The sequence below is a fragment of the Gopherus evgoodei genome, chromosome 5 (genome assembly GCF_007399415.2).
Source record: "Gopherus evgoodei ecotype Sinaloan lineage chromosome 5, rGopEvg1_v1.p, whole genome shotgun sequence".
Lineage (NCBI taxonomy): Eukaryota > Metazoa > Chordata > Testudines > Testudinidae > Gopherus > Gopherus evgoodei.
Genome location: NC_044326.1, coordinates 26,171,269 through 26,183,599, shown reverse-complemented (window position 1 = coordinate 26,183,599; position 12,331 = coordinate 26,171,269). Strand labels below are relative to the sequence as shown.

The 12,331-nt window shown below is 40.8% G+C and overlaps 1 protein-coding gene across 4 annotated transcripts in view; it reads right to left on the bottom strand.

Annotated features, from left to right (window-relative positions):
- Window positions 1-12,331, bottom strand: part of EVC2 (EvC ciliary complex subunit 2) — a 168,353-nt gene that overhangs the window by 111,625 nt on the left and 44,397 nt on the right. For all 4 annotated transcript variants that reach the window (XM_030563458.1, XM_030563460.1, XM_030563459.1 and 1 more), the window contains exon 8: window positions 4,675-4,809. In XM_030563458.1, coding sequence (XP_030419318.1) covers window positions 4,675-4,809 — 135 coding nt within the window. The remainder of the gene's footprint in view (window positions 1-4,674; window positions 4,810-12,331) is intronic.

The window sequence follows — 12,331 nt, the reverse complement described above, 5'->3', positions numbered from 1 at the left end:
TGTTCCTGATCACCTTCCTCTCCTCCAAGTGCTTCAAAATGTATTCCTGGAGAATCTGCTCCATGATTTTGCTGGGGACTAACGTGAGGCTGACCCGTCTGTAATTCCCCAGGTTCTCTTCTTTCCCTTTTTTAAATATGGGCACTATATTTGCCTTTTTTCAATCATCCATGACCTCCCCAGATTGCCATGAATTTTCAAAGATAATGGCCAATAGCTCTGCAATCACATCAGCTAACTCTCTCAGCACCCTTGGACGCAATAGAACTGGACCCATGGACTTCTGCATGTCCAGCTTTTCTAAATAGTCCTTAACCTGTTCTTTCACCACTGAAAGCTGCTCACCTCCTCCCCATACTGTGTTGCCCAGTGCAGCAGTCTGGGAGCTGACCTTATCTGTGAAGATCGAGGCAAAAAAAGCATTGAGTACTTCAGCTTTTTACGCATCATCTGTCACTATGTTGCCTCCCCCATTCACTAAGGGTCCCACACTTTTCCTGACTGTCTTCTTGTTGCTAACATACCTGTAGAAACCCTTCTTGTTATCCTTTACAGCCCTTGCTAGCTGCAACTCCAATTGTGCCGTGGCCTTCCTGATTATACCTCTGTATGCTCTAGCAATATTTTTATACTTCTCCCTAATCATCTGTCCAAATTTCCACTTCTTGTAAGCTTCCTTTTTGAGTTTCAGCTCACCAAAGATTTCACTGTTAAGCCAAGCTGGTTGCCTGCCATATTTGCTGCACTTTGGGATGGTTTGTCCCTGTGCCCTCAATAAGGTTTCTTTAATATACAGCCAGCTCTCCTGGACTCCTTGACCCCTCATATTAGCCTCCCAGGGGATCCTGCCCATCAGTTCCATAAGGGAGTCTTAACTCTGCTTTTCTGAAGTCCAGAGTCCATATTTTGCTACTCTCCTTTCTCCCTTTTGTCCGGATCCTGAACTCAACCATCTCATGGTCACTGCTGCCTAGGTTGCCACCCACTTCTACTTCCCCTACCAATTCTTCCCTGTTTGTAAGCAGCAGGTTAACAGGAGCACGGCCCCAAATCGGTTCCTCCAGCACTTGTACCAGGAAGTTGCCCCCAACACTCTCCAAAAACCTGGATTGTCTGTGCGCTGCTGTATTGCTCTCCCAGCAGATGTTAAGGTGATTGAAGTCCCCCACTAGAACCATAATCCATAATCAACGACTAGCATAAACAAAAAAGGAGACAGGACACACCCCTACCTTACAGCTATCTTGATCCTGAATGGCTTACTCAATCCAATTTCCATTTTAATGCAGCATTTTGAGTTGACGTAGAATGCCTTCATAATGTTATTTTTTTTTGCAATTCCATTTTGTTCCACAATTTTCCACAACGTTTACACTATCTAATACCTTTTGAAAGTTCACAAAATTGATGGCACGACTGCTTTGGAATTCAATTGTGTTCTCAATAATCCATCTCAGGGTGAAAATAGCATTGTGCACGATCTCCCTTGTCTAAATCCAGATTGTTGTTCACGTAGGATGATATCCATCTTTCTTTTCACTCTGTTCAGGAGGACTGCTGCTAATACTTTTCCTGTGACAGATAGAAGTGTTACTGTCCTCCAATTTGAACAACTGTTTAGATCACCTTTCTTTGGTAACTTGATGATGATACCGAGGGCCCATTCTTCCAGAACTTTCTCTTCCATCCATATTTTGTTGCACAGCAAACAGATGACTGATTCCACATCTTCACCTCCATATTTAAGCATCTCAGGACAAATTCCATCCAAACCAGATGCCTTGCTGTTTTTCAGCTTCCGCAGTGCTTCACTTCTTTGATTTTTACCTCAGATACATCTATATTTAGGTCTAACGGTTTATCATTGTTAAATTCCAGTTTTGTAATTGGTTCTGGTTGGTTTAGCACTTCTCTGAAGTGTTCCACCCATCTATTTTCTTGTTCCTCATGTGTTTTCAAAATTTCTCCTTGTTTGCCTTTCACTGGGACACTTCTGAATTTTGATCTATATCCTGTTAACTGTTTCAGGATCCTGTAGACTGTTCTTGTATCACTTCTTTCCCCTGCTTCTTCAGTTTCACTAGCCTTAATTGCTATTCAATTTCACTTACCTTTTTTGCATTGTTTCTTTATTGCTTTGTCAAAGTTCCTGTAGGTTTGTTTTGTTTCTTCAGTTGCATGTTGTAGTACTAGATCCTTTTGTTTTCTTCTTCTTTTGTCTATAATTTTCCATGTTTCTTCTGAGATCCAGTGTTCTTTATTGCTTCCTCTCTGCCAACTATCTTTTCAGCTGCTTCTAGCATAGCTGTTTTGAAAAGATCCTAGTACTTTTCCACTTTATTTTCTTCTCAATCTTTTAGGGCCTCAAACCTATTCTTGACCTCTATCTGGTACTCTTTTTGTAACCTGAAATCTTGTAGTTTCCGTGTATTGAATAATCTGAGTCTGTGTTCTTTCTTTTCAAGCACTTTAAACTTCTATTTGATGTTCGCTTTCAGCAAATAGAGACTGTTCCCTATATCTGCTCCTCTGAATACACTTGTGTCTAACACTGATGTTTTCCACCTCTGGCTAACACAGATATAGTTGATCTCATTCTGTGTACAGCCATCTGGGGAAATCCATGTCATTTTGCGTATGTTTTTATGCAGATGCTAAGATTGCAGGTGCTAAGATTGTTTGTGGCACAAAATTCAAGTAGTCTTGTGCCATTGTCCGTCATTGTTCCGGTTGTATGTGGACTGATGACTGTCTCCCTACCTTGTCTTTCCTTTCCGATCTGGACATTAAAATCTCCCATAACCAGACCAAGATCGTGGTTTGGAATTTCTTTCATTACATCATTCAATCCTGTATAGAATCTCTCTTTGTCCTCTTCATCTACATTATTTGTTAGAGCATATGCCTGGATTATGGTGCACTTAATGTGCTGAGAGTGGAATCCAGGGTGGATTTGATTTAAATCAAATTGATTTCAATCATGATTTAAATCACTAGTCAGGAAGAATCAATTAAATTATAGATTCCTACATAAAAATGCATTCTTATTGGTTGTTATAACCTTAATATATGCCTCACAACTCAGAGATAGATGTAGGTTTCATTTTTAGAAGGTACATTCTATACATTTTTGAAGTGATTTATTTTGAAAACTTTTCAGATTAGTTTTATAGCTATATCAGAAAATGAATGATTGTTTGGTTATTCCATTTACCAAAGGTAATTGAAGCAGATATTTATAAAGTCATTGGGAGGCGAACTATCTCCAATTCAACAGGTTAATCATTAATATTTGGAGGATCTTCTTGCCATGTTGTATTAAGAGGAGAACATCACCAGACATTTAAATTGTTTTATTTAACTAAAATAACAACGTTATTTATTCTGGATTTTTTTCTTCAACAGCAAATATATAAAATTTTAACAAAACAAGCATATGAATTTTTGAATTTAGTTAAACATTCAAGTTTTTTAAAATCAGGTTTGTTTTTGTTAAAATTGTTTTTAACTAAAATACTTAATGAAATATTTAAAAAAATTAAAATCAACTATGTCAGCCAGATCAACACGAGAAACTTAAAATATTGGCTTCTGCAGCTAACTCAGTCGTCTTCACCTTCATTTTCGTGTTCATAATCTGGAAAAGAGAAACAAGCTTTCCTGCTTTTTCAGGTCCCAAACGATTTCTGAATTTGAAATGAATTAGTCCAAAGGAAGAAAATATTCTTTCTACTCTGGCAGAAGACACTACTGCTGTTAAAAGTGAGATTATCACTTCAACAGTCTCTGAATCCAAGTGCTTAAGTGACTTCCACCAGTTCACTGGTGTGACTTTCTTTAAAACATCAGCAAACATATTTCTTAAATGGTGAAATTCCCACCCTTAGCTCTGAAGTTTATTATAGTTGGCATTATGGAGAGATGATTGCTGGAAGTCCATGTCATAGCCAACTCCTCTTCTTCAGCAGTTAAGGTTTGACCCTAGTACCAAGTACTGAGAAAATTTGCAAGAAAATGAGCTGCGGATAGTGCCTGTCTCACTATTTTTTAATGCTTCTAATTTAACTCTTTCATTGCATATTTCTATTTCTAAGATCTCACTCAGTTCCTTCCAAATTTCAACAGCGTTAGCAACAAAACAGCTATTTTCCTGCATTTTGTTCAAGGCTACAGAAATAGGCTTCAGAGTACTCAGCATGTGATCAACACTTCTCTGAAGCCCAATGTTGAGAACTTTGGCTGTGACAGTGCCATCCATTTTTTCATAATTTTGTTCACAAACTGTCATCAGATTAGGCCAGTTCTTGACACAGTGCTCAAAACAGTCCACTACTGAGTTCCATCGCACATCTTGCGAGAGAGTTATCTTGGTTCCGCCCACTTTTTTCAACACAATTTAACACATACTATAGACATAGATTAACACCTTTAAAATATGATAGATGATTATGGCCAGTCCTAGATTCCCCTCTCTAAGGTTGACCATGCCAAACACAATGGAGCTATACAGATTTACATCAGCTTAAATTCTGACTGAATATCTCAATTTATCTTTCCACTCCCAACTTTTCAAAATTTCAGGCTAGTCACTGCATTTCTTAACTCTGGAAACCATTTCAAGATACCATTTATGAGAAGATTAGATAAAGTTTTATTGTAGAATATATGACTCACCTGTTTTTTATTAAGGAAACTCCATTTTAATCTTCTAGTTTGGTAAACAGCAAAAAACGCAACACATGTTAATACAAAAGAAATAACAAAAGCAACGAAGAATCCTGAAGCATGGATGCCATGGCTGTACAAAATCTGAAATTGAAAGAATGTAATATGTAAATGATATTTCTTCCCAGAGTTACATATGCACAAAAATCAGATACAGATTATAGCTGTAAACAGCACAGTACGTTACTTTTAACAATCTTCACAAGAATATGGAATTACTAAGAAGTAAGACATAATTACAATAATTCTATTAAGATTTTCAAAAATGGTTTATTTCGCCTTAAAATTTATGAAAAAAGGGACCATTATGATCATCTAGACTCACCAACTGCATAAACTAAGCTACAGAAACTATCCTAAGTTAAATATTAGGCAATGCAACTTTGGAGGGACCAAATACTTATTGTTTAATTTTCAGAGGTGCAAAGCATTCAAAGTTCCAGTTAATGGCAGCTGGGAATGTTCAGCAACTTTGAAACCCAGTCTGAAGCTGAGCACATGAAATTAGAGGCCACTTTTGAAAATTTTCTCCTATACAGAATAATCAGTGAGGTAAAAAGGTTTCAGTCAGCATACGTTTGTGATGAGTGTTTTATTCATAAGTGGCAAAGCTACTCAATTTTCCTCACACACTTATACTAACTGCATGTGCCAGAATCAGGAATGGAATCCAGGAGTCAAGAATCACAAGCCAAACTGCCTTCCTTTTCAAATATATCCTTCAATCACATCCTTAGGGTTAGGGTTTAATTAAACTCTTTTCAATTCACTTTATGTTTCTATAAAATGGGCATAATGTCTCACATAAGAATGGCAATATACAACTCAACTCCGAGATCTTTGGATTAAACGTAACATATAGCCATTGTGGTAATGTTTCATTGCATAGAAATCACATTTGTTATGGCTGCAACTTTAAAATAACAAACATGCAATCTCTAAGCATGGTGCATTCTATTTCTTAACATCCCAACCGGTAAGTGTGGTGCATTCAGTGCGAAAGCACTCCATGAAGTCAATGGCAACTGTGTTTGCGTGAAGCATTTATCAAATCTGGCACTTGTTTTCAAATGGATTTATGTCAATCTAAAAGAGCAGAATTTAGTACCTTATATTCCAGTTTGGGCTAAAATCCTGCAAACCTAACTCACATTTTGACTGTTTAATATATTTCTGGACTACGGTACAGTTTACTAAAGAAAGAATCATCCCCAAACTTAAAATAGTCTATCCTAGTTCAGATTTAGTAGCTTCTTTGTATTTAGAAGATACTTGAACCATTAACATAGGCCATTAATTTGCCACTTTATGAGATTTAGAAAGCGGGTCCTAAGGCTCAATTCACAGTATTGTATTTGAAAAGCTCTTGACTGACAATCTAATTGACAAAAATCTGTATTATTTTCAGTCATACTTCTTCTGCAATAATGAAACACTTGGAGCACTTAAATCAATTAGTATAAAATGAGTTAAATAGTTAGATGAATAATTTTACTATGTCTTGAATCCTTTCATATGCCCATCAATGCCTGAAATTACTAAATGAAAAGAGAACCAACAGTCGTTTAACCCATTTCACTAATAAACTACTAACATCTTAATATCCAGAAGTTTTTTCTCATCTTAAATTTCCCCTCCTCTGAACTTCAGCCAATTACTACCAGCTACGTCCCTTTGCATTATCTTCTACTCCTAAAAAGTACGTCCAGAAAGTACAGGCTGACATTAATATCACTCTAACCCCCTCCTGGTATTATCCCTACTCCAAACCCCACATTAGTCTTCTTCTGGGTTTAATTAAAGTTACATTTTTCAGCATAGAAATATCAAACATTCATTTGTATCATCTTCATTAGTAACAGTATTGTATAATGTCCAACAACCCCTCTCCCTTATGCCTTTCATAGAGCTGCAGACTTCTATCCCCTCCACTCCACACACACTTTGAATAGTCACTTAGCTAACCTATACATACTTATATCTTTTTTAAAGTATTTCCTCAGATGTTGATATCTCCAGTCCTCTAATTACCTAGGTTGCTCTGTGAGGACAATGATGACACCAGGACAGTGCTCACCTGTGCTCTGCTACAGTTGTGCTCAGCAGAGATTGTCAAGATGGAGATCTCTCACCTTCAAACAGTGGAAATTTGCAATAGAGCATATGCCACGAGAAGCCCCCAGACTATACCCATCTTCCCACACACCCCTCCATCTGAAATAGCCTGTTTGCCAATCTTCTGGGCATGCTGTGAAGCATAGTGATTTACCTAGACTGTTGCAGGGGTATGATGGGGACTGTTTGGGGAGTCTGAGTATGGGGATAGGGTTTTGGTTAGGAGTTAGCTGATAATATTTTAATCAACTAAAACTAACTTTTATCAAAGGCAGCTAGAGTATTTAATAAGTGGTTTTTTGTATAAAAGTTAATACAAATCTAAATAAAACAAATCTCAAATCAATGGGACCACTCACATGAGAAAGATGAGCATGATTTAGCCGCTAGTGGGGAAGGCCTCAAGTCAGCAAGATACTTGAGCATATGCCTAACTTTAAGCATGTTAGAAATCCAAATGAAATCAATTGGATCGCTTCTGTGTCCGAAGTGAGGAACGTGCTTAAGTATCTTGCTGAATCAGAGATCAAAAACAGTAAACAAACTTCTTGTAGATATTATCATCCCTGTGTACTAACTAAAGCCCCAAAGTTCTGAGTTATCATTTAGGAACTGCCCAGGCATCCAGGCTATTTAGAAAAAAAGGGGGAATGACTGGGGGAGGGGGGAAACACATCCCACACTCAAGGTCTAATGGGAAGATATCTTCAGACTGTCTGAGGAAACTAAGTCTCTGCAACCTTTCACAACAATGTACTGTTGGTGCTGTTGGAGAGATGTCCCCTCTGTCTGTGAATGAATGAATTCAAAAATATAAATAAACTCATATCAAACACTAAGACATTATATGATGATGGTATATATAGTAGTGAAATACATATTTTGATTAAATGAAGTTATAATCAACTTCCTTTTATACAGATAAGTGATACAGCTTTGAGCAAAATATTGTAAATTTTAATGTCAAGGGCAATCCTGTAAAGAAAAGAAGGGGTTCTGTCCATATTGATTTCTTTTAGTTTAAGGTTAATATTTGCAATCAAGCATGCTTATGCTACCAAGTTAGTGAAAAACACCTGTGCTGAAAAAAAAGCCATAAATAAGAGGGACTGAAACCAAAGAGTATAAAAGGACAGTTAATCACAAAGTGAAATAAAAAAACTGTTTTAACTGGTGCGGGCTCTGGGTTGGGAGTTTGGGCACGGGAGGGGTGTGGGCTCTGGGAGGGAGTTCGGGTGCTGGAGAGGGCTCAGGGCTGGGGCAGAGGGTGGGGTGAGGGAGGGAGTTTGGGTGTGGGCTCTGGGCTGGGGTAGGAGATTGGAGTGTGGAAGGGGGTGAGGGGAGTGGTGCTTACCTCGAGCAGCACCGTAAAATGACCAGCACATCCCTCAGGCAGCAGCTCCTAGGCAGGGGGTCTCTGCATACTGAACCTGCCCACAGGCTCTTCCCCCGCAGCTCCCATTGGGTGATGTTCCCTGCCAATGGGAGCTGTGGAGTTGGCGCTCAGAAACTCTCACCCCTGGGCCACAGGGATGTGCTGGCCGCTGCTCCCCAGTGTGAAGGAGGCACTGGGAGAGAGGGGGAGGAACTGAGGAAGAGAGAGGGGAGGAGTTGATCAGCAGGGCCTGCGGACCCCCAGAGTACCCTCAGGGACCCCCGGGGTCCAGGGACCCAGTTTGAGAAACGCTGGTCTAGAGGATCAGCTCTCTGGTGGGACGGACATCAAAACCGTCTGGCATCCTAGCTTGAGCGGGTGACAGACTAATGCAAGCCTTTTGGCCTAAAGGTGGGGAGGCTGCCAGTCCCAGGGGTGGGATAATAGGGGGGACGCAGGCCCACCTGACTTCATTGCATCCCTGCCCAGGGCCTTAATAGTGGCAGTGGGTCAGCGGGGAAATCCGGCCACAACACACTGCTCGGCTTCCAGTCAGTAACCCAGCCGAACCCTAGTCAGCTTCCCTGGGCTCCTTCCTACACTCCCGTTCAGAGGGTACCTGGGTTCTGGGGTCATCGTTTGTCTCACTGGGGTAAACGGCTAGTGGCAGCCCCACTGCCTAGCAGCTCTGAAAGTCCCTCCAGAACTCTGGCGCTGTAGTGGTAACCATCAGGTCCGAGCTCCAGCAGCGGGGGAGAGAGGTCCTGCTCCTTTGGCAGCTCTGCCCCAACTGAGCTGGAGGGTCTGTCTTTTATATTTCCAGTTCCTGTCCTGCCCTTTGCTTCCAGCAGGCCGGTTGCGGATGTCCTGTTTCTGCCCACCAGGGGCGGTCACGGCTTTCTTCCTGTTCCTATCCATCAGGGAGGGAGACCAGGCCCCCTCACTACAAACTGGGATTATGTTTTCCAATGTGCATTACTATGCATTTATCAACACTGAATTTCATCTGCCATTTTGTTGCCCAGTCACCCAGTTTTGTGAGACCCCTTTGTAGCTCTTTGCAGTCTGCCTGGGACGCAACTATCTTGAGTAGTTTTGTATCATCTGCAAATTTTGACACCTGACTGTTTACCCCTTTTTCCAGATCATTTATGAATATGCTAAATAGGACTGGGCCCAGTATACACCCCTCGGAGACACCACTATTTAACTCTGTCCATTCTAAAGACTAATCATTTATCCTACACTTTGTTTCCTGTCTTTTAACCAGTCCATGTAGACAGCATCAAGAATATAGATGGACTTTGTAAAAATTGTATGAACTTTAAGCTGGACATTTCAGCAGCTAACAGAGTGTTGATGGAGAAATTACACCTTCAGCGTGCATAACTGCAAAGTTGTTCAAGGGATGCCCTGCACAGGGGCCCAAGGAAAGCAACTTGGGGAGGTAAGTAGCTGACCAGAGCAAACCTGGTATGTCCCATGTTGGTTGTATCAACAGCTGTGGCCTAACTTGTCTTACACAAGCTGGTATAACAAGATATGTTGCACAAAGAGACTCGATGATTCAAGCCCCAGTTGTAAGAACTCAAAAGGTGATATCTTGTTCTCTGATCGGATAGTGAGAACAGACAACTCATTTTCCCAGAACCTTTCAACTCTTCAAAAGAAGCCTGTGTCACCATATAATTCGTCCACACTAGCACCTCCAAGAAGAGGAACAAAGTTGGACCACCTAGTAGAAATAGGATGAAATGGCCTCTCTCCTTCAGCATATTGTTACCTGAAAGCCAAAGACACCTGGAAAAGAGAAGATTGGGAAGTTCTAGAAGTCCAGCAATTCAGGCTGCCCTCTAGCACAGCGGAAAAAGTCATGTCCATCCTTCATTCAACCTGTGTTTGCAGTGTCAGCTCCCGCTGTGAACAATAACTGAGCTAAAATCTGATGGCTGAGCGAAGACCTAGTGGTAAGTAACAGAGATCTTCTCTTGTGTGACAACTCAATCAGTCAACTGACCACTTCTTGAAGTTGAGTAGCTAATTATAAAATAAATGTACATGCTTGAGAATGTGCTTTAAAGATTGTCACACAGTTACAATGTGTGTTCCTGTTTTGTAACAGGTTCCCATTGAGATTGTTGTAAAATAGCTTTGAAACTGAACAAGCTAGCGGTAACTGAGATTGTGAAACACTTTACATGTGTCTACCATAGTTAATGGTTTGATACTGACTTTCAAGTTCTAGGTGTATACAGACATAAAATGAGAGCAAGCGTGCAAGCTTCTTGAACAGCATTCAGTCTATACAGTTTGTCATAAATGTAGGAGTTTGTGTTAGACAGTCAAGAGTGTTAGTCAGATCACAGGACTAATATAGTTTGTGAGCAAGCAGGTTAAAACAGGGTTGTCTACTACATATCATGGGAAGGAGAACTTGGTGAGCTGACCTTAATAACTGACCAAATTGTGTTGAGATCTAGTTTCAGATTGGTTTTTCCTCTGTTGTGTTAGCAACACTAGAGTTGATAGCCACTTGGCACAAGTGAGACCCTACTCTGTGGGACATTGAGGTCTGGTCTATACTACAAAGTTTGGTCAACATAAGCCACCTTAGATTGTCCTAGTTGTGCATGTGTCTACGCATACATGTGAGAGACAAGGTGGGTGAGGTAATAGCATATCTTTTATTGGACCAACTTCTGTTGGCAAGAGAGACCACTTGAAAGCATATCTGTCAAGGGTTTTCCCCCACTTTGAACTTTAGCGTCCAAAAAGTAGGGACCTGCATGATCACTTTTAAGCTTAATTACCAGCTTAAATTTGGTACACTGCCACCAGTCAAAATATAGTATTTGGCACACTTCCTGTTCCCCCAAAACCTTCCCTGGGGAACCCAAGACCCAAACCCCTTGGATCTGAACACAAGGAGAAATTAGCCTTCCCCCCCTCTTTTTCCCCCCAGACTTTCCCCTCTCTAGGTTACCCTGAGAGGCTACACTGATCCAAACTCCTTGGATCTTAAAACAAAGAGGAATTAACCTTCCCCGCCTCCTTTTCCCCCCACCAATCCCTGGTGAGTTCAGACCCAATCCCCTTGGGTCTTAAAACAAGGGAAAAAAAATCAATCAGGTTCTTAAAAAAAGGGAAGTTTTAATTAAAGAAAGAAAAAAGTAAAAATTATCTCTGTAAAATCAGGATGGAAAATGTTTACAGGGTACTCAGATTCATATAGCCTAGAGGGACTCCCCCTCACAGCCTGAGATTCAAAGTTACAGCAAACAGAGGTAAAAATCCTTCCAGCAAAAGGAAAAGCATTCACAAGCTGAAAGAAAACAAACTTAAGACTAATCCGCCTTGCCTGGCTACTTACAAGTTTGAAAAATGAAAGACTGATTCAGAAAGATTTGGAGAGTCTGATTGCACGTCTGGTCCCTCTTTTTCCCAAGAGCGAACAACCCCCAAAACAAAAAGCACAAACAAAGACTTCCCTCCACCAAGATTTGAAAGTATCTTGTCCCCAGATTGGTCCTCTGGTCAGGTGCCAGCCAGGTTTACTGAGCTTCTTAACCCTTTACAGGTAAAAAAGAGACGTTAACCCTTAACTATCTGTTTATGACAATCTCTCTCTCACCAACAGAAATTGGTCCAATAAAAGATATGATCTCACTCACCTTGTCTCTCTAATATGCTAAGACCAATGTGGCTACAACATTGCATACACATGAATTTGTCTCCCACTGATGTAAGCGCCCTGTTACATCAACATAGTAACATAACTGGTTGAGCACTGAGCCATAGTCGAAGTACTGAAGTTGACACAGCACATGCAGACACTGTGCTATCTATGTCAACGCTAACAGTCCTCCAGCAGCTGTCCCATAATGCTGATACTGACCTCTTTGGTCTCAATTGTGAACTCCATTGCCTGTCAGACTGGGACGTGGGCAGTCTGACCTACTGATCAGAGCAGGAGGCAAGCAGGGTCACGTTACCAGGAGATCAGCAACAGGTAGTAGGAGCAGGCACTGCGAGGGAAGCAGCCCTAAGCAGGGGGAACCTTCCTATTGCTGTGCTTGGTTTAAATAGAAGCAGGGAACCAATCAGGACCCCCAGCAT